The sequence below is a fragment of the Rhincodon typus genome, chromosome 5 (genome assembly GCF_021869965.1).
Source record: "Rhincodon typus isolate 14 chromosome 5, sRhiTyp1.1, whole genome shotgun sequence".
Classification (NCBI taxonomy): domain Eukaryota; kingdom Metazoa; phylum Chordata; class Chondrichthyes; order Orectolobiformes; family Rhincodontidae; genus Rhincodon; species Rhincodon typus.
Genome location: NC_063336.1, coordinates 117,302,142 through 117,325,559, shown reverse-complemented (window position 1 = coordinate 117,325,559; position 23,418 = coordinate 117,302,142). Strand labels below are relative to the sequence as shown.

Here is a 23,418-nt window from a genome sequence, read left to right as displayed (position 1 = left end):
TTTAGCATTCCACGTGCAGTTTGAAGGCTAATTTTGGGCTGAATTTTCCCAGTTTTTTTTTTTTGAGTGAGACTCCTGGCAATCAGTCAAGCAAACTTTTCTCATGCAATCCTCCAATCTTCATTTTGTTAGTTATGAAACTGGCATCTTTGGTGCCCCGCCTCATGAAACTGTGCAGCAAGTGAGGAAGATGAGCTCACCCCTGCCAGGTCTTCGTGCAATGTTTGTGCCACAGCACTACACTGTTATCCCAAAGGAAGTGGCCCCGAAACGCAAGTTAGTTCCTTGGTTCACTGTCAGGGCCTGGAGATGCTGGTGGAGACGTGAGCAAGTGGTGGAGTCACGGGCAGTGCTGGATCCTGCTGACTGGCAAAGGCTGCCACATCGACAGACCCAGCCAACCTGGACTCAGAGAGAGTCCTCGGTCAGTGCAGTGTTGTGGATGAAACACAATGGCCAGCAGTGCAGGAAGAGGATCATAGAGCTTCTATGCTCCTTATCGCTAAAGTGCCATCATCTTCTCTCTGCTACTTCATGCTCGCAGGACCGCCACTCTCTTAACTCTGCCAAACAAAAAGAAGCTGAATGGGCCGTGCTTATTATTTGTTTAATTAGTTAATTAGGTGATTTGGTGGTGATTTTTTTCTGGCAGCATCTATGGAGAGAGAAACAGAGTTAATGTTTTGAAATTGATATGGCTGTTCCTCAGAACTGAAAGGTGTTGGAAAATGTTTTTATATATTGACTTTTGACAGAGGCAGAGAAAACAGAGCAATTAATGTACAGGGCCAATGTATAAAAAAGGCAAAGGGTTGTTAATAGTGGAGAAAGCGAGACATAATATTGGTGTAAGGGAAGGTGTGAAAGGGCTATTAATGAGATGCAGACCGATGGAAATGAGGTAATGCCACTTATTGGTGGGATTCTGAAAATGCCATTTAAACCACAGAGGGGGAAAGTTAGAGCTTTTTTTTTCCTAAACATTGAGATTTTTTAAGCAATATTTTCTGATACTTGGTGACATTGCCCACACTGCTCAAGGGAGTGGAAAATTCTGCCCTTGGACTAGCCCTGAGAGCCTGGTTTGCTGTAAGTACAGGTATGTTGACTGATACAAACAAACTGTTTGTCCTTAAAGTTTTCATAAAGGCATTCTTATGTTTTACAACATAATCATTGAAAAAAGTTACTTCAATTTTCTCTTCACGAATCCCTATTGAGTGGTACGATTCAGTGTGGGACTGTTGCTTATTCATATAGAACAGTATAAAGTACATTTTATGTAAAATCTTCAACAGAGGTGATAATAGCTCAGTTTGTAGATTTATAGAGATTTGTTTTGGCTTATATATGCATTTTTCATATCTCGCACTCCTCATGTGAGTCACTGTTAGTAGTTTACAAACAACTTGCTGCAGTACACTCCTTAAAAGGTCAGCTCTTTTATTAAAAAGCAACAAAAGCTGGACTGAATTTTTTGATGGAATTGTGTCAATTCGGTGTGGAAGAGAAATTAAACTTTAGGTCGAAACATACCTCCATGACTCTTCTTATGATCATCTTTAGCATGACGTGCCTTTCCAAGTTTCATTCCTGAGAAGACTCCTTTTCCACTTGTTCTGTAAAATAAGCAATTATAACGTGCATTTTAATTACATTCAGTAGATTGCATGGCATGATGCGTTCAACCTGGTCCTGCATTTCTGTTTGATGACATTGGGTTTTTCAGCACAATTCAGTTAAGTTAGTGTCACCAGACAGAAGATCACAGAATTCTGAGCATAACTTTCACACAGGGTCACTCAAACTTCTGCAATGTTTGTGTTTCTCAAAGTAGCACAAACTAGAAGGCCCAAAATTGACCAAACTGTTACAGGAGGATTCATTACCATTAGGATCATTCGATACTTGTTTCTTTTGAGGTTTTCAGAGAAGCTTTAAAAATAATCCGATTATTTCGGTTGCAAGGACATTAAAAGGTAAGTTTCTTTTTGTAATTTGCAAAGACATTATAATTTGGACATCTGTTCATCTGTTTTTAAGATTGAAGAGATGGGGATGAGTTGATTCAATAACTTCAAAGGTTTTCATGTATTCAGCTCTGGAGGCTTGGTTTATTCATCTGTGCAATGCAATTCCATTATATATGCCTGCTAAATTCTAAACTGCACTAACAGGTTCAGCTCATCAGGAGTTGCTGATACAGTCAATCAAATTTCATTTTGCATGCTTGGCTGAGATCCATTCCCACTAATAGTTCAGTTTAGCAGGGATTGTTGAAACAGCTCGTAAAAAGAATTATGTATTTGCTTAGTTTGGTGATCTTATGACTACCTAATAGGATAATGAATTTTTAATCATCGTTTTACAGTTTTGTAAACATCTTGAAGACACTTTATTGTGTTCAAGGCACACGGTTGATACTAAGTGAGTGGCTATTGGGGACTGAGCAGATCAGGAGGGGGTGCATAGGCACGAGTGCCATAGAGGGGTCACTGCAGAACGAGTGATTTAGAGTGATGGCATGGGATATTGAAGAGTGATAGGGATGAAGAGTAGGTGGTCCCAAGTTCATCTACAAAATTGAGCTGGATGTCCCTGGAAGTTGGGATGAGCCTTCTAATAGGATGTTGGGAAATGGTCCAAATCATGCCATCCAGTCTGAGGGAACTATGCACTTAACATATGCATCATCATTGCTCAGTGAGTTCTCCTTTCCTCAAAACACACAGTGTGCGGCATCCACAGAGTGAATTCCTAACTGAACACCAGGAAAAATATTTTCACGAATTGAATCTGGAGTTTAACTGGGAGTGAGGGGGATGGATGGAACAATCCTCAAGCTTGTTATTGCTGCAAGATCCAGGCCATTCCGGTTCTCATGCATCATTTAAATACAAAGCTTGACCACCATCAAAACCTCCAACATGAACGCTGTTTGGAAGTTCCAGAAAGGAGATCAGGATGGGAAACTACAGGAACAATGCTCGGCTGTTCAGAAAGATGTTGTGGGACAGTAATGGAGGGATACTCAGGTTACTCGTGAACAAGCTGTACAAGGAAACCATCTTAAAAACGACTCACCCTTTTAGTGCTTTATTGGGTAGTTTCTCTGTCACAGTGTGGCTCTCTGGTGAGTCTGGCATGAGGATGCTGGCCTCACAATGTAAAGTTAAAATTGCATCAGGATCTGATTGACATCGTCAGACCTGAACATTTTCATTTTACCAAGGCGTTCTATTGTGTGTGACAAAGGCTTCACTATCCTCAAGGGGTTAAATGCCATTGGGTGTGTTAGTACAGCATCAAATCCGAAAGTGGGATAATGCCCCTTAATCCCATGTTTAATTCATTCTCATCACATAGGATAATATTAACCCATAACACTCGATCTGGAGCATTCGAATAGAAAACAACAATCATTTCAAGTGTTCCAGATTTTACTTTGGTAAATTGTTCAATCACATTTTATCTGCTTCTAACAGTACAATAAAGGTAATCTTAATAAATATCAAAAATATTGTTCGTATTTTTGTTAATTATATTTAAGGGAATGGATAAATAAAAACATCATGTAAACCAATTACAACAGAGACAACAATGGCCAGTGACAAGAAAACTTTTCAGAATCTCATTTCTCTAACCATCTCAATTTTGATGTTTTGCTTAAAAAAAAGTATCTTTGTAATTTGTCAATGAGGTGTGTTACGGATTAAAATCCTATGAAACAGCATTCCAAAATATTAAATGGCAGAAGTATAACATGGAAACTAAAATAAATTGAACAATAACTGTCAGTTAGAAAGCCTCTCAGAAACAAAAATAGGAAATTGCTGGAGAAACTCAGCAGGTCTGGCATCATCTGTGTCGAGAAAAAACAGAGATAACATTTCAGGTCCAGAAACCCTTCTTCAGAATCTCTCAGGTTGGGGCTCCTGGCTCGGGATATTCATCACCATCGTGGAAGCTGTTATCGTAGTGTATTTAACATAAATGCAACCCCTCCTATTAACTTCATTTTTTTCTTATTTATCTTTTGACTTCCCTTCCTTTGAAGCAAAACAATTCCCTGCCACTATTTACTGCAAAAAAAAACCCAGAATGTTTCTGTTTTTCCCCCCCCAAGGTGATAGGATATTATACTTTCTGTCAACCAAATACAGGTATTTTAAAGAAAATTTCCAAACTGTGATACTTTTGGATAATTAATTTTAAACAGTTTGTGTTACTGATTTCTCAGTTATAAGATTAACTTTCATTAACATTCATTCATTAATTCTATCATTGCTAAGTAACTAACACTTTAATCCTCAAAACTTTATATAGTTCTAAATAAGAGTCATACTGGATTCAAAATGTTAATTCTATTTCTCTCTTCACAGATGTTGTCAGATCTCTCAGTTTTTTCCAGCACTTTCTACTTTTATTTCAGATTTTGAGAATCCTCAGAATCCTCAGTATTTTGATTGTGTAATATTTTAATTGTTTGCCTAACCATTTCTAGTGCTTATGCAATCCTATGAATATTTCCACTCAATTTTCATTTGAAGCCTTTGTAGCATCTGAATATATCAAATCAATTTCACAATGTATTAAAATATAGATTTTAATTAAAAGTTGTTCATTGAATACACTGCTTAAAAGGACAACAAATCCCTCAGTGGTAGCTCAAATGAGAAGAGTAATAAAATAAATTCCTCAACAGATCAATTTTGCTCGAGTCTTTTCATTAAGTTATTTGTGAAATGCAGCCTAATTTGAAGTAGATCTGATAGCACTTATCGTTTTATGAACTTGGTCATTAAATGAAGTCTGAATTTTTCTTTTACATCAATATTATGTCTAACCCATTTGTCACAAATGCAAATTGTTGACAAAAATAAGTACAACGCTATTCAATTTTGCAAACCGCAGGCACATTGACTGAACTTTTTCAATTTTAGAAATGTACACATACTTACTCATGGTTCAAAAGTCATAAACACACCAGAATATTCTTAATTTCTGTGTTTCATAGAATTACCTCAACGTATGTTCTCTTTGATTGGATTCAGTACGTCCGATATTAATAGTTACTTTATCCTCAAGAAAGTTAAATAGCCTATTTTTAATTTAAAAAATATATTTTCTGAAAAGAATGCTTTAAGATAATTTTAGATACTGGTGTCTACTTTCTGAAATGCGTGAATGTTACATACCATAAAAAATTCTTGCTTCTTCACTTTGAATTTCTCGCACCCGTCAAAATTTCCAATTGAAACAGTGAAAAAAAAAGAAACTCTTCAGGATATATTGCTCCTGTTACTAATTTTCAAACCCATCTTGGAGGCGATATTGATGACATTTAAAAAGAAGGAGAAAACAACAAATGGAAGATTTTTTTAAAGAAAACTCTTTAATTGGGACAGAGTCGAGAGACGGTGCTGCGGCGAGAGGACACCTGATGAATGTTACATGAGATGGCGAGAACCTGAGACTCTGAAAAGAATGCTTAGATCATTGATTCACCCTGGCACCATCTTCCATTTCAAGGGCAACAGTGACACATACAATCTCATGGCTCAAATAATCCACAAAACCCAATTAAACACCACCAAAAACCACTTCCAACCATATAACTTCAGCAATATGATGAAATCCAACCAAACTGCTTACACTTCTTTCAATTTAAACAGTTTGTATTAAATGCCATTTTATAGTAGATAATAAAATTGCATGTCAAATAATTCCTTGCCTTCAATTCACCCACTGTCCCCATTTATTCTTATTTCTTTCACAGAAATTGCTTAAGACAGTACATTTTAAGATACTTTAAACTAAAATGCAGTTTTAGGTGACTTAGGATTTTCATTTCTATGTATTTATTATTTATTGAATTCTAGCTACATTCTTAATTGATGGCTGATTGTAAATAATTAAAGCTGGTCAAATATAGATTTCCCTTTTTTCACGGTGTTTAGTGACACACTTTAAAAGCACACTCCTGAAGAAATTCACTTATAACAGTCATTTAGGTTGGGGTAAGCATTTCTGGCATCAGGTTGTAATTTGGGAAGCTTGACTTATTTGATTCTGCCATCGATGACTGGGCCCAGTATGTCAAACAAACACATTATTTTTTCCAGGCAAATGACATGGCTTTTCATTTGCCCCAACAAGCAATTCTCCTAAAAGCTTGTGGACCTGTAACTTTCTCGGTTATTGGAGCTTAAATGAAGCATTATTTGAGAAGTTATGTCTGGTGGTCAGGTTTGAACGCAGAGATAGACGTGTTGGTGGGGCAGTGCCCAGAGTGCCAACAAGGACAAAAATTACCACCAGCAGCTCCCCTGCATTCATGGGAATGGCCGGGTAAACCCTGGGCTCAGTTACATGTTGACAATGCAGGTCCTTTCAGGAGCTCAATGCTCTTAGTCATTGTGGAAGCCCAAAGAGGTTGGACATTTATAGAGTTCATTTGTCAAATACGGGGACGACAATAGAAAAGCTACGCGTATCTTTTGCGATACATGGTCTCCTGGAAGTGTTGGTCGCAGAAAATGGGCCATCATTTACCAGCAGGGAGTTTGATTATTTCCTAAAGTTGAATGGCATTCGTCATAGAAGGACAGCTCAATACCATCCCTCACCTAAGGGCCTGGTAAAAAGAACATTCCAAACTTTGAAGGTAGGCTTAAAGAAACAGTTACAGCTCTAAGGTTTTAGTGTAGACTTGTAGCTCGGGTTGTGAATGTTGAGGTTGGTTGGCTCACCGAGCTAGTTTGTTTTTCCGCAGACGTTTCAATACCCTGCTGGGTAACATCATCAGTGCAGCCTCCGATGAAGCGCCGTTGTGTTTTCCCACCTGTTATTGTTACAGCTTCTCTAGATACCAAACTGTCCTGGTTCGTACTCAATTATAGCACAACCTCTCATGTAAATACAGGGATAGCTCTGGCAGAGTTGCTAATGGGGAGGAGACACTGCACCAGGTTAAATCTGATCTTCCCAGACTTGGGGAGGGGATGTAGAAAGAGGGTGAAATGGTATCAGGAACACCAATGCCAGATACAAGACCCTGCTAAGTGAGAGAGACAGTTTGCTTCAGGGGACAATGTTTGGTGTAGGAGCCATGAGGATGGCCTGACATGGCTAAGGGGCATGGTCGACGCAAGGTCAGGTCCAGTGACATATAAAGTTCGGGTAGGTGCGATTGTCCTGAACAAGCATGTGGACTGTATGAAAACTACAAATTCACAAACAGTGCAGAGTGGCTGTTCATTAACTCGCCGAGCTGGTTATTCTGTGGTGTGCAGATGTTTCGTTATCCCTCTAGGCAACATCATTAGTGCGAGCTCTAATTGAAGTGTTGGTGTTCTGCTTCCTTCTGGACTTATATGATCCTCGTGCAATTGTCACTTCCGATTCTGTTATTTTAGCAGCGGTCGGTATACAGGGTCTATTTCTAATTGTTTGTTAATGGAGTCCCGTGTTGAGAACCAGTTCTGGTTGAGACCATCACATCAGAGTATCATATAAATCCAGAAGGAAGCAGAACACCAATGCTTTGATGATGATGTTGCCTAGAGAGGCAACGAAACATCTGCACACCACAGGACAACCTGCTCAACCTGCTCAGCGAGTTAATGAACAACTGCATCCACAACCTGAGCTACAATTTTCGATTATGTAACAGAGCCTGCGGTAGCCACATTGGACTGTAAAGCCACCCACAGACTCACCCTGAGAGTGGAAGAGAGTCATCCTCATCTGCGAGGAACCACCAATGATGATGCGCTAATTGTCGATGAGAATTGAATTCGGTTGACGTGAATCCAAGTGGTTTAGGTTTATCACACACTAAAAAGGAAGTGCACAGTTTTTCATGTATTACTTTTATTAAGTGAGGACTTGTTGTAGTTTAACACTGCACCCTTCATCCACTTTCTCCTGATTAGAGGGATTGAAAAGGGCCGAGTGAATCCTGTCACTGTCCCATGGACAGCCTTTGAACCTGGGTCAACACACTGCAGCTGATGTGTGAGCTATTTTATTGCCCCTTCTGGAAATGCAGGTGCAGCAGGGCAGAAATTAACACACAGTTCAAATACATTTTGTATATTCATAATTGCTTATTGTCATCGGCAGATTTAACGTTAATTATTGCTAGTCACTAACACTGATGTGGGAATAGCAATCTTTAAACTATTTCATGAGAATAATTTTACTAACATTGCTCAGCAGCATTCCAGTTTGTGTTTTGTCACTGTTCCATTGTTTTGAACATTTGTGGCTGCAGGAATCATTGTTATTAATTTTATACACATCTTTTACAGGTACCTACTTTTCTTTGCTTTCTTTTTTTCCCTTGTCAGCCTTAGGCTTGGTAACGTCCTTTCCTGCGCTATATGTTAGATAAGATAGAGAATGAAGAAATATCCAAACATGAGCAACAGAAACAGAATGCAAACAAAATCAGGCTGATTAGTGACAAATGCAGTATCTGCCTTTTCTATAATTTCATCCCCTTAAGCACTTGGAGATAAAATGTTGACAGCAGCACGTATCCATCTGTTCTGTAGAATTCATTCTGTAAATGTTATTAGAAATGTTAAATAGCATAGAATCGCACAACATTATAATCATTTAAAAGACAGAAAAGCAAAACCATTTCAAAGCCCCTGTAAAGCCATTGGCTATTTAATTCTGTTCCTATTTACTTCATTCTCGGTAAGAAAATGAAGTAAACATCCCATTTCCCCACAGCCCAATCGAAGAAAGAGGTGAAATTTCACTGGGAAATTCTGATCAGATAATTTTACATAAATAAATCCCTCATATTTCCTTCATCTAATGATGGTCCGTTTTTAAAAAGCCAGGCTTTGTGTCAACAAATTACCAGTTCTTAATTTATCTCTTGGTCCTTTCAATCTTGAAGGTGCTTTGTATGATGAGCCTTAACTTTTTACCTTGTTTCTCAAATCTAAATGATGTAAAAATGCATTTCGTCATTCGAATTCCCTTTTTAAAATCCAACTGATGGACCATAGGAATTAAAAGGGGCAGTAGGTAATTTGGCCCTTCAAGCCTGCTCCAACATTTACCATGATCATCGCTGATCTTACTCTGATCTCTACTTCCTGCCTGTTTCCCATAGTCCTTTATCCCACTTTTTATCAGAAACATATTGATTTCTTTCTGGAGTCTGTTGATTGATTCTGCCTTTTCTTTTTAAATTCATTTATGGGATGAGGGCATCACTAGCTAGGCCACACATTTATTTCCCATCCCTAATTACCCAGAGGGCAGTTAAGAGTCAGCCACATTGCTGTGGGTCTGGAGTCACATGTAGGCCAGACCAGGGAAGGATGGCAGTTTCCTTCCCTAAAGGACATTAGGTAACCAGATGAATTTTTCCCAATAATCAGCAATGGATTCATGGTCGTCATTAGTTCTTAATTCCAAACTTTTTTATTGAATTCAAATTCCACCATCTACCGTAGCAGCGTTCGAACCTGGGACCCAGGACATTACTTGTCCAGTGATTAACAGTTCAGTAATAATACCACTAGGCTGTCGCCCCCACTGAACTCTGGGGGCAGTGGAATTCCAGTTTTCCAACCCTCAGAGAAGTAGTTTCTCTTGCTGCAGTTTTGAACCTACCTCTCAATTGTTTGAGACTGTCCCACAAGGGAAACGTCTGTTTAATGTCCACTTTATCAACCCCCTTTGGCATTTTACATACCTCAATCAGATACCACCATCCCCTCCTCCCTCCCCACTCCCCCCGCTCCATTTCTAAACTCTAGTGAGTACAAGCTCAAGCTATTTTACACTCCTTATACATTAGCCCTTCCATGCCTGGAATCAACAATTTGAACCTCCTCTGAACTGCCCCCACCCTTTCTCAAGTGACCAAAACTGGACACAATGCTCCAGGTACAGTCTCACCAATACCTCATATAATTGTAACAACACTTCTTTACTTTCATAATCCAGTCCTTTTGCAATAAATGCCAGGATTCCATTTGCCTTTCTCATTACCTGCTGCATGTGCATACCCACTTTCTGAAATTCATGCACAAGCACACCCAGATCCCTCTGCACTGACACACTTTGAACCTGATTTCCATTTAAATAATAATTTGCCCTTTTATTTTTCTAACCAAAATGGACACTCTCGCACTTATCCACATTAAACTCCACTTGACAGGTTCTGGCCCATTCTCGTGGCCTATAAATATCCATCCGTAAACTCTCCATCTCATCACTGCTGGCTTTCCTACCTATTTTAGTGTCATCTGTGAACTTTGCTATGTTACACTCCATCCCTACTTACAGATCATTTATACAGATTGTAAATAGTTGAGGTCTGACAGCAGAATCCTGCAGCACTCCACTAGTTAGTTTGCCATCCAGAGAAGGACTCATTTATCCTGACCCTCTGCTTTCTGGCAGTCAGCCAATCCTCTATCCAAGCCAATACACTACCACTAACCCCCTGATCCAGAAGGTTAGATCTCGGGTCTTTCATGTAGCACATTCTCAAATGCCTTCTGGAAGTCTAGATGTACCGCATCCACTAAATCCCCATTTTCCATTTTGCTGGTTACATCCTCAAAAGACTACAAACAAGGTCATCAAGTTCAACTTGCCCTTCATGAAACTGTACTGATGCTGGTGAATTGAGCTTTCTTTTTGCAAAATGTTCAGTTATCTCCTCCTTTATGATTGACTCCAGCAACATCCCCACTACAAAGTCAAACTAACTGATCTATAGCTTCAAAGATAGTAGGAACTGCAGATGCTGGCGAATCCGAGACAACAAGGTGCAGGGCTGGATGAACACAGCAGGCCAAGCAGCATCATAGGAGCAGAAAGGCTGACGTTTCGGGCCTAGACCCTTCATCAGAAAAGGGGGAGGGGAAGGAGGTTCTGAAATAAATAGGGAGACAGTGGGAGGCGGATAGAAAATGGATAGAGGAGAGGATGGGTGGAGAGGTTGATTCAATTTCAACCCCACTGCGAAGCCTCTTCTAAGGATGCCTAGCCTGAAGAAGTTACCCTCCTCCCTCCGAACAAACCTCAGGGGATCTCTCTCCCACTGCACCTCTCTCCTCTCCACCTATCCTCTCCTCTATCCGCCTCCCACTCTCTCCCTATTTATTTCAGAACCCCCTTCCCCTCCCCCTTTTCTGATGAAGGGTCTAGGCCTGAAACATCAGCCTTTCTGATCTATAGCTTCTCACTTTTTGCCTGCCTCCATTTTTGATAAAGAGCGTCACATTAATGTGTTTCCGACCCACTGGTAATACCAAGACGTCTTCCTTAGAAATGTGGAAAAGGTCAAGATTGCCACATACCATTGGGAACATTAAGCTATTGAGGTTTCTAGGTTATATTTTTAACTGTAGAATTCACATAACTACAAAGAGACTGTGGCATTTTACGTCAGTTTCCACAGAGACGAACAAATTGTAATCATACTATCAAAATAAGGGTATAATGCCACCCTAAAAGGTTTAACTGAACGTTTTGGAGTGAGACATGGTGACTTCAATCTATTCATGGTGGCAAGAGGAAAAAAAAAATCACCTGCCTAAAGTATTTGTGGAGTTTTTTGGGGTAAATATTTACCTCCCCAAATGAGGTGACAGTATTTCTCACAAGTAGTGTATTTGATAAAATGTAAAAAAAAAATCAGAGCTTTCTTGAAATTTAAATTTGGGAAAGGGCTGGAAATTTCTACTTCAGTGATCCTGGTGTATTCAGGACTGCATATTGGAAACTTTCATTCCCACCTCATTATTTAGATCAAACATTAAACGTGGGAAATTATAGGTTTACCCTTATGTGCCCCACTGGTGACAGGAATAACGAAGTTGATAATTCAGACACAATTTAGATTGTTGCTGAGAGAGTTTACTTTAACTACAAATTTGACATGCAACAATGCTGACATTTGAACTACTTGGTGGAAAGCAACATGCAAGTTTCAATGAAGGTAAGTAACAATTGTTAGCATGGATAGTTTGTGTATAAGGAAATAAGTACCTAGATAGATGTTCTGCCAGAGGAAGAAGGCTAACTGATTTTCTTCTTTAAAAACAAGTTTTCTCTCCTTCCCTTTTCTCTTAAATTGGGCTAAGAGTCCCTATGGAAGTGGTTTCCCTCATTGCAATGTGTAAACCTTATAAGGGAAGGGCAGCAAGCTATCCCAACAAGGGACAATACCACCAGGATCATTACAAACAATATTAGCAACAGTAGGAGCTGAAACACTAATGATTTCTCCACATTAACAAAAATTGTTGGGGCCTTACCATTGGATTAACACAGACTGAATATCAAGCCTTGGATTTGTTGACCTGTAATGTTCAGTTACTCACGAACTAAACACAGACAGCCTTTATTACCATCACTTTTTCATCTTACTTTTTCTTATTGTTAGCTTGGAACATGTTCTCGTGTCATATTGTTGGTTCTTTTATTAGCTGTGCCATTATCAGTGTGATTTCATTCTCAGTCAGCAATGGGAACAGTCTCTCTCGCCCCCAACTCCCAATCTGACCAAATCCCTCACCATTTTTAATATTTGTAACACAATTTCTCTAATTTCTTTTTCATTTATGTGCACAGTTAAAGTCCCCTATCCCTGAAACCATTCTCAAATCTTTTCTGCACCATCCCCAAACCTGAATTGGACACAATACTCCAGTTAAGGTTATACTAGTGTTTTGTAATGATCTATCTCAAACTGCTTTTGTACTCTATTCCTCTAAAATGTAAAACCCAACACTGTGATTGCCTGGTTTGACAGCTTTCTCAAACTGTCCTGATACCTTTGATGACCTCTGTATACATGCCCCAAGATCTCCATTCTTACACTCCCTTTAGAATTTACCTTTTATTTTCTATTAGCTTTCCTTATTCTTCCGGTCAAAATACAGTACATACAACTTCAATGCATTAAATTTGATCCACCCTTTCAACCAGCTGGTTTCTAACCTCTTCAATATTGACTATCAACCTCACGGTTCAGAATGCTTATAAAGTTTTGTGTCATCTCTAAGTGTGTCTGTAAAATAAAGCTCTAAGTTATTACACAAATCAGAACAGCAGTAATTCCCACAACTGACCTCTGGGAAAAGCCCTCTTCCTCCAGTCTGAAAAACAACCAATCATTCCTACCCTCTGTTTCCTGTCAGTCTCTTTTAGTTTCCAAACTTCTGCTGCTGATAAACCTAGATGCTGCAATTAACAAACACCTTTAGGAAGTCTAATTCAGCTACATTACCCTCATCAAATCTTCCTATGCAAGTTGGTTAATGATGATGCTTTCTCTTTCATAATTGAAAGCTATCTTTCATTAATTAATCCTCACTTGTCCAAATGACTATTATCATTGACCAGATTATCATCTGTTAACCTAAAGCCTTCCCAGCTGGTGCAGTACTGACAAGGACAGGATCACTTGCAGCCAGCTTTGAAACCATATTCTTCTTTCTCGGCAAGCAAATGTTCTACTTGTTTCAAGGTCCAAAGTCACTTTGAGAGATACTAAGAGTCTGTCAGTGTGTAAGCTAAGTGATAAGGTGTGATGAAAGGTGGGTAAAGGGGCATTGTGTACCAGGTGGCTGAGGGCTTAGAACAGGGGTTGGAGGGGTAGGATCAGTGGGGGGCAGTTAGGGGTTGCTGGAGTTTGACTGGTCAGAGGGGTAAATGCAGGGTATGAGTTTGGGTTGGGAAAATGGGAGGTCAGTGGGGGCAGGTTGAGCATCTGTTCATGGGTGGGTGGGTCTTTTGGGTTGAGGCCTGGAAGACCAGGATTGGTGGGGGGCAGGAGGTGTAGGAGGAGCTTGCAGTCAGAGGCAAAGTTGCAGGGGTGAGAACTGAGAAGTTGGATGTGTGGGAGTTGGGTCAATGATGTGTTGTGCCCATGGAATATGGGGAGTGTGGGATGGGGTCTTGGCTGCTAAGGGAGAGGCAGGATTGGGTTGGGTGGGAGTCAGGATGGAGTGGCTTAGAGGGGTGTCCAATAAATGGAGGGTCATGGAGGAGGGAGGGGTCAGATTTTTGAGGTTAGGACGGTTTTAGAATTGTTCATAGAAAGTGGGCATCACTGACTGCACTAGCACTTATCACCTGTCCCTAGTTACCCTTAAATGATTAGCTTCCTAAAGTTATTTTTTGAGTTTGATTCCTGCTCTGTTGGTTCACCTTCTGAGTGCTCTGTAGTAGGTCAGTGACATTCCTCAACCTGGCAGGAGAGGGGTAGCATACGGGTCTGGATTCATGTCAATGCTGAGCAGGTGCTGCAATGTACATTGTGCTATCATATAGACATGATGGATTTCCCATATGCCTGCTTTGGAGACCTGGCCAACACCTGCCCCTCAAGCTGTTTGTGGAACCTATTTATATCCAAATAGTTTATGTAAATAGCAATTCAAAAATAGTGCATTGCTACCAATAAACATTTGAACATTCTGAAGAAATGATAAATGCTGTGTAAATGCTCAAGCACAACAAAGTTATCAATTGGATTTTCACAGGACATGCAACACTAAAGTAGACAAACAGGATGCTGGAAAAACACAGCAAGCTAGGCAGCATCCTGTTTTCTGTGACAGTAAGTGCAGATTGGTGTTACCGGGTTCACTTTCCTGTGCAATTATGAGATGTTGTTGGGTTGTGTGTTGGTAACATCAAGTAAAATAGGATCATGTCAATTTTAGTTTAATCAAGAAATGTAGATTATTTTGTGATGCTGTCACTGTGCTAATGCTACTTCCATGGCCATACATTTGAGATTATTGTTTAGGTGAAATAATAATTGTTATGAGTGGTTTAGCCCCATTCTTCAATTATTTGTGTAACTGAGATGAGGTTATTAAATAAGGCTCCGATCCTGGTATTTAAAGATCTCAAGTGGTCATCACAACAGATTTTCTTTTGGCAATGATAGTTGTTGATAGGTGAGGACAGTCTCTGACCTGTTAGCACTTAATAGAACTAGAATGCCAAGAATTTGGTGGATGCTGCCAGTTGCAATGCAATAGAAACATACGACAACAATTTGCATCTTTATTAGATGCTACATACCAAACAAATTTGGATATAGACAATAACTTAATGATGAAAGGTACATCAGCGTCACTTTGTCAACATTCAATTCATTAAAAATCTCATCATTTCTTTAGCCTTTCTTGAAGGTTCTTGCTCAGCTTTATTTTGGATTCATGTTCTTTATTATATCTTAAATTTGCCAACTTGGTACAGTGAACTGGTTATTCACCTCTTCAGCCATTGATCTTATTCTGATTGATTCTACTTGTGCTTAGGCCTGGATTTTCATTCCCAGAGAGTTGGGAAATTTCCAGCTCTGTGACCTTGGCTCAGGACACAGTTCCCCAGATATTCCAATCTAATTCTGGGGGGGAAATTGATAACTTGAGTCAAACTGGCTGCTCCAAAAAGAATTTGGAGGCGAGCTGGGTGTGAAAGCAGGTTATCTGAAAGGCTGGCCTTGGTCCTCCAGCATGTTGTTCTAGCTTAAAACAACAACAATAGGCCCCTAGTCCTCACTCCTCACCCCAACACACAGCCCTGCATCATCATCCATGCCACCTCATGTCTCTCTATCCACCCTTATGCTCCTTACACCTTCCATGCTTACATATGCTCCTCTACTATCCCCTATGGCCATGATACCCACCATGCCTAGCTTTTTCCAATCCCTAGTCTCATGACTCCCAGATGCTTAATGCTAACCTATATGACTCCACCCAGTCTTTGGCTGTTTTCAGCTCCTATGCCTGCCTATGTCTCCTGTATTTCCCATGGCACTATATAGTTTCTATGCCAACATATGTCCCCCATCCACTTCTTCATGTCTGCTCAAAACCTAAATTCTAACATATGGCTCTCCACCATGGTGACCCTCAATAATGCCTATGTCAATCTATGCCCTCCAACATCCCCTGGCCTGTTATAGCCCTATGACAATTTAATGCTAATAGTTGCCAACCAATACCTCGCACATACTACCCTTTTCTTCTTACAATTTCCATGGCAACCCTCTCATTTTCTACCATGGTCAGACCTCAGAAATGAAATAATTGAAGTTCTTCATTCCTTCATTAAAATTACTGATTAAACAACTTAATCCTTTATAATAACGAACATTTGCATTCATTGTCCATGTTTAGATGTAAGCATTTGGAGCTGTCAATTAAGCTGTAAACTGACAGGAACTGTGTTGTGATAATTATAGATAGTGAAATCAGTCATGCAATACAAATCCCACAATGATAGCTTTCAGGCTTATATCAACAGACAGATGAGAGGATGGGGGGGTGGTGTGGGAATCATGATTTTCATACTGAAGACATTTGTTTTTCAAAAGTAAAAATGCCAGGACAATTTAAACACATTGATATCTTGACAGTTTCCTTGATAACATGGCAATGAGTTTGTACACATTTTGCGCACAATCCATGTTTAACTAATTCCTAAGAGTGTGTAACTGCTCCCATTGACACCTAACATCTCCCAGACATGTCCCTGGATCCAAAAGGGCACCCTTTCTCTCCAGACATTGCCGCTGCTGCTCAAAAGAACACCAACAGCTTTAAACATTCTCTGAAATGGTTTAAAGCTCATGCATCATGCTTTTATATTCTACTAATGAAAACTGAAACTGCCTGAAGGCAGCTAGACATCCCCATGTACAATAACATGCATGAAGTTTGGATATATAAAGTACAACATTATATAAGCACCCATTCCCCATTCTGCACCAGACTTGGGAGCAGGACATCTGGAAAGGGGAGTCCAGAGCCATTTTGGCTAAGCTGGAGACCCTTGCTATCTTTACAAAAACGCAGGCTTTAATGTTCAAAATGACTTCCTAACCATTATCACTGAATAACAATTTAGAGCAAGCAAAAACCTCATTGACTTTTCCCTATGTGTAGCAGGAGTATAACTGTCCCATCTTGCATTAGCTAATTGTGAGACATGGGAGTGTCTACCTGTAATGCTCAATCCTGCATAGACCCTTCACCAATTAAGTTGTAAACTGACAGGAACCCTGTTGTGTTAATTATAGGTTGTGAAATCAGTCATACAGTTCAAATCCCATAATGAGCGCCTTCAGGCTTATGTCAAGAGACATTGTGAAAAACAAGCATGATTTTCATACTAGTGACATTGGGTTTTCAAAAATAAAAATGCCAGGACACTTAAACACGCTGATATCTTACCAGTGCATTCTAAGAATAAGTTTTAAATTGAAGTCTCAAATGTCTTTCTGTGATAGAACAGTACAATAAATGGTTGTAAAGCTGGTCTTTATTCTTAAAGGAAAAAAGCTGAATTTGTATTTACTTTAGTACTTGGGTCTCAGAACTCCATGTCTACACTGCAAAATAAGTAATTTCCATACTTACTATAACAGTTGTTTTATTTAGTATTTTGTAGCTGGAACCTAGCAAAAGCCAGATACTATATTTTCAACCAATAAACCTCTTCTGCAAGTACAAACATGCCATCGTTATTGTTATTTCTCAAGAACTTTTGTAGCAGTAAAAGAATAAATGAATCTAACAGAAATTACTTCAGTCATTTTATGAATGGGAGAAAAGACTTTACAATCTAATTTGCATTACAAAAAGGTTTTTGGAGGCTACCATAAGATTAGTATAATTTCTACAGGTACTGTTACTGATCATGATGTAAAAGTTTGTACAATAGCATCTGTATTTCAATATCTAACAGTGATTTACTTATAAAAAACATGTAAAAATGTAATTCATAAATTAAACATGACATAAATCACTTAAACAAATAAGCACCAAACTATATGTAAGACAAATGTACACTATTAACATAAATGATACCTCTTAAATTTAACATGTGAAGTAAGATTGTTTTCTGGATGTGTGACTATTTGGTGAATGAGTTAATTATAGAATATGATAAAAATCTTTACTACCATGATGCATTGCTTCTTGTTACACAAAGGTAACCTCAGTATCAATACTAAAACAAATCAATGTATTCAAGCTAATCATTGATATTGGTCTACTTATCTTTATATATTCACTTTTTAAAATATTTGCTCCTTTTTAATGCACTAGCTTCATATTTTTCATTTAGGAAGTGTTCCTCAACTTACTCATTCACATAAGATCCATCATTGTTAAGGTATTTCTTTTCTCTGCTCACCTTGGAATGTTTTGCACCCAGTCTCACCTGTTCATCGAAGTGAATGATTTCTCCCAGGTTTCTCCTAAAATTGCCCAATGGCAGATGCACCAAAGTTATTTGTTCATTCTTCCTGATTTACTAACCTCTCTTCAAAGTAAGTGTTTAGCTTAATAACAAAAAATACGCTAGAAATACTCAATAAAAACTGAAAAACCGAACACTTCAACACACCATCGTGTTCCCTGGCCAACATCTTCACTCCAGCGAAGCTCAGCACAAGCTGGATGAACAGCACCTCATTTTCCACCTAGGGCCCCTTCAGACTTCTGGACTCAATATTAAGTTCAATAACTTTAGGCTTGAGCTCTCCCTTGTCCTCACCCCAACCCCCACAAACCAGGCCTCGTTATCACATAGTGCACATATGACACACCACCCATTGTCAGCCATTAACAATCTCCTTTAGTAGCTATTCATCCTCCCAGCCAGATCTTTATCCATTCCTTTGTCTGTTCAACTGCTCTTCTCTCTCTTTGGTCTTTATCCCCACCTGTGGTTTAATCCTAACCTCCTTCCCCCACCCTGTCTTCTGCATATAAACTGGCATTTTCCTAGCTACCATCAGTTGTGAGGAAGGGTCACTTCATCCAAAATGTTAACTCTCATTTCTCTTCACAGATGCTGCCAGATCTGCTGAGCTTTTCCAGCAATTTCTGTTTTTGTTGCTGGAAATACTCAGCAGGTCCTGTAGCAACAGGAAAGAGAAAAACAGTTAACATTTCAGATTTGTGATGATCAGTTCTGATGAAAGGTCACCAACGTGAAACATTAATTTTATTACTCTCTCCTGGGTGCAGCTGGATTGACTGAGTGTCGCTAGCATTCTGTTTTTGTTTCAGATTATCAGCATCTGCGGTTTTCTGCCTTTCACTTGAGTGCTTAGTGATTTGGAATTTTGGGCTTGGACTTGCATTCTACCTCATCATAGCAGAATACCCTGGGGTTCCACCTGTCTGCACTTGAGAATATTGGTTGGATCATTTAGTGCTTTGTCTTATTCTCGGTCACAATTTAGCCAGAGGAATCTGTGGTGTGTTTGTAGTAGATGGCATATCATGTAATAAAGTTTACATGATTTTCGTTTCAATATAATCATTTAGACTAATTCATTTTGCTGCTTATTGAAATACACTGGATATAAAGACACCTTTTTCGAAATACACCTGATATCAAACTAAGTGTTTCAGCCAGTTCAAATCACTTTTTAAAAGCAATGAAGATTATAATAATGCAGTCTACTGAAGTTGTAAGTCATGTTGAAGCTTGTCATTGTTCTCTGGTATATCTTGAGTCTATTTCTTAATTATAATTTCCACATAATTCTATAATTTTAGCCCTGTATGAATTCTTATTCGGAGATGCAGCACAGTACCTGACTGGTATAATGCTTGGCCTTTTCTCTTTGATACCAATACTTCTGCAATCACAAAATCATTCATATCAATTAAATGAGTCAGTCTGTGCTGCCCATGATATTTTCACACAGCAAATAAATTCCAAAGGAGCTGTGACAAATAATCACTATAAATAAAACAAATATTCTACCAAAAGCAAACTCTAACTCAAGAAATAAATTGCAATAAATCCACACAGTATAGAAAGTTAGCTATTCACACAGCAACCACCATTTGGCTAAAATGTTTCGATATACTGGCATATCTGCACCTCATTCTATAAATATAAATAAGAGCTCTAAATAGTGTGTAAAGTTTTTTAAAAAACTATTTAATAAGAGACCAGGGCAGGTTATGAATTTAATTTTTCCCATCTAATGGTCTATGATTTCAATGTCTCAATTCATCAGGCTTCATAAATTTATCGAAGGCTGAGTCATTTCTGCACTTTTGTTGCCAGTTCAGTAAGAAAGTTAAAGTGGGTCAGGAGTTATGCTGATCTTCAGGTGATGTAAAACATATGTTTTGATGAAGACCAGTGAATTCTCCTGCGTTCTTTATGTCATGCACCTATTCACATCTTTAAAACAAATTAACAGGCGTTTCATCACCCTGTCATTGTGGGAATTTCCATTGCTGTATTTATTTACTAAACAATAATGATTGCACCTCAAAAAGTTTAGAATTTTTGGGACAACGTGAGGGTTCAAATGTATCAAGATAAATTTGAAATTCTACTTTCTTTCTTAGTGTCACATTATCTATGTTGCTATCACCATTTTCTATCGGACATCTTTAATGAATAAGATATTCTAACACTTTAACACATTGTAACAAAAGTTCTATTAATATTATGCCAAATTCTGCTTTAATTTGTTAGTGTGCTACATCTGCTAGTAGTCTATGCCAAAAAGAAAAACTGCTTGGCCACTGTTTCTGATCCATTAAAGTGAATGGATCCAAATTGACAGGCTGGAAAATCCATGGTTTTTTAAAGATATCAATTTCCTGTTTGTGTAGACTGAAGCAGCACCTTCCCTCCTTTGGGAACAGTGAAACAAAAGGCAATGCCATAGGACTTTTGCTCCATTGCCGAGCTGACAGTTTCAATATCACTACTCAACTGAAGCCTACGCAATGAACTATTAAAACATTTGCTTTCTATACAAAATCACAATTATTTTCTTTCTGATCGGTCAAATATTGAAATTTTAAATCTTCAGTATTAATTAGAGGATATTAGCTTAATTCATTTGATGTAACACAACCATAACCATTGTATCACAATTTCAGTGTCAGCCCAAAGCAGCTTTTACTGTGTTCTCTTACGGGATAACACACATCCATACTTCATACACTGGTTTACAAAAGAGGAACAGGCTTCAGAGCCAAATAAACTGTGCACATCCTCAGGAATATCTGCTGTGCTTGTTAACTGGGACAGAATTCACACCAATAACCTACTTCAAAGAGATGGCACAAAGATATCACCTAAATTTTAAAATTTACCACCTTTTCCATCCATTTCTATCCATCTTAAATCACCCCAGTGCAAAGCCTCACAAGACTAATTGTGGGGTTGCATCATTTTGGTACATTATAATTATGCAAATACTGAGAGAGTTACTGATGGGGAAGCCTCCTTTGCTGTTAATTGAGTGATGGAAAACTTAAAATATTCACTTATCAAATACCTGGGATCTTCAAATTACTTGCTAATGTACAACTTTAAATGTGCAATTTATGTTGCACAGATTAAAAATATAATCTAAAATATTATCAGAAAATCAAGTATATCTATGAACTATGGTGTGGTGTAATATGGTCACAGTAGATTTATCAGTCCCATTATTTTCACTGTGCGAATCTCTTCAATAAGCTTTCTATAGTGTAAAGTTCAAAATGATACCAATCCTCTGGTACAGTCACTCAGTGTCAATTTGTTCAAACTGCCTTTCCAATTTGGGAGTTTAGAATATGATGTAGTTTTTAAAATGAAAATTCTGGAGTTAAATATTTGTGCAAATTGGGGTAACAGCTTGGATTTGGTGCACCTTGTGTACAGGGACCTTCAGCAAGAACTATCACCCAGGAAATTCATTGTAATGCATGTTTGACTGATGCTGATAAAGCTCTTTGATTATCTAAAGTGAGGTATGTTTGTTCTGCAGGGTGATAAGCCTTATCAGTTTTCCCTCACAATAAGATGACAGCTTCTTCTTAATCATACATTCCCCTGCAGTGTGGAAGCAGGCCATTCAGCCCATTGAGTCCACACCAACTCTCCAAAGAGCATCCCACCCAGACACAGCCCCCTACCCTATCCCTGTAATCCTGCATTTCCCAAGGTCAATCTACCTAACCTGCACATCTTTGGACTGTGAGAGGAAACTGAAGCACCCAGAGAAAACCCACGCAGATACAGAGAGAATGTGCAAACTCCACACAGACAGTTACCCAAGGCTGAAATTGAGCCGAGGTCCCTGGCGCTATGAGGGAGCAGTGCTAACCACCGAGTTGCCATGCTGCTCCTCAAGTCTGAAAACTGCCAAATTTGAGCTAAAGCTGTGACTTATTTGAAACATTTACTAAGATCCTGCATACATGGAATCATTCCAATTTTTGAGCCCTTCTCAAACTGGTGAAATGACTTTCCATTTACTCCAGGGGCTGTACACGACATGTTTTTGGCTAAGTGTCAGTTTTGTTGAGTTTCATGGATTTAATTTATTGTCACATGTGCCTAAGTACAATGAAAAGTTTTGTTTTACGTGCAGTATAGCATTTCACTCTGCAAGACCAAACATGTTCTTCTGCTGCAGACCTTGCCCGCGTGGTCCGAGTTTTACCCTTGGGTCAGTCTCAGCCATTGGGAGGAAAGTGCTGTAGGAAGAAAGTCAATGACCTTCCGTCCTCTGCCAGGATAAATGTCACCAACCTATCTCTGACACCTCACACTCACTCTATCTCTGCTATAGCACTCACCTCCCACCAAATCTCAAACTCCACCGCTGCACGAGTGCCTGCAGCATCTTCCCTCACCTGCTGGTACCCATTCCAACCCCTGACACCACTAACCGTGCATGCACTCTCAGTGCACCCTCCCACCTGCGTGAGCAGTAATACCTGGTTCACCCCCTTTCATCTCTCCTAAAACTTCCTTCTCTCTCTCTCTCTCTCTGTGTTTCCCTCTCACTCTCTGAGGCAAACAGCCCAGAATAAAGCTTCAGTCAATCGATGGGCTTCTCCTTGTGCCGAGACAAATTGTGGCCCTGACAGCCCTGAGTAGCTGCCTGAGCATCTTCATGGCCCTGGGCTGCTGTTGGAGGCTGATCTTGATGATTGTTGCTGGGACCACCTGATCGAAGGCCATTGCCCTTCACTCAACTAAGGATGCCTGACAACCAGGATAAGCTTCCTGGCTTTGTGTTTGCACTAAATAGCAAGGCAAGGTGGCAGTACTGTCAGCCTAGTATCTCTAGTTGAGGGACAAGCAAAAAAGACATGACAAGCTGGGGATACTGTGAGGCCAGCTCAAAGTGAGTGTGTGTGAAGAAAACAAGCCAACAGCCCAGAGGTGCAGCCTGGACCAGTGCAAGAGGTTTGCACGTGTCCCTGAGTGCGGTGTCCTTGCAGGAGCAAGGTCAGAAATCACACGACACCAAGTTATAGTCCAACAGGTTTATTTGAAATCACAAGTTTTTGGAGTCTTGCTCCTTCTTCAGTTGTCAGTGAGAGGTAGCATCAGAACAGAATTGAGAGAGAGAGAGAG

General features: G+C 39.4%; 1 protein-coding gene across 1 annotated transcript in view; it reads right to left on the bottom strand.

The window, feature by feature from the left end:
- The window catches only part of otofa (otoferlin a), a 323,207-nt gene that overhangs the window by 130,992 nt on the left and 168,797 nt on the right, over positions 1-23,418 (bottom strand). Inside the window, exons 6-7 of the mRNA XM_048597126.1 lie at positions 8,324-8,383; positions 1,537-1,619 (exon numbers count right to left, since the gene is read on the bottom strand). Of these exons, the coding sequence (XP_048453083.1) occupies positions 1,537-1,619; positions 8,324-8,383 (143 nt within the window). The remainder of the gene's footprint in view (positions 1-1,536; positions 1,620-8,323; positions 8,384-23,418) is intronic.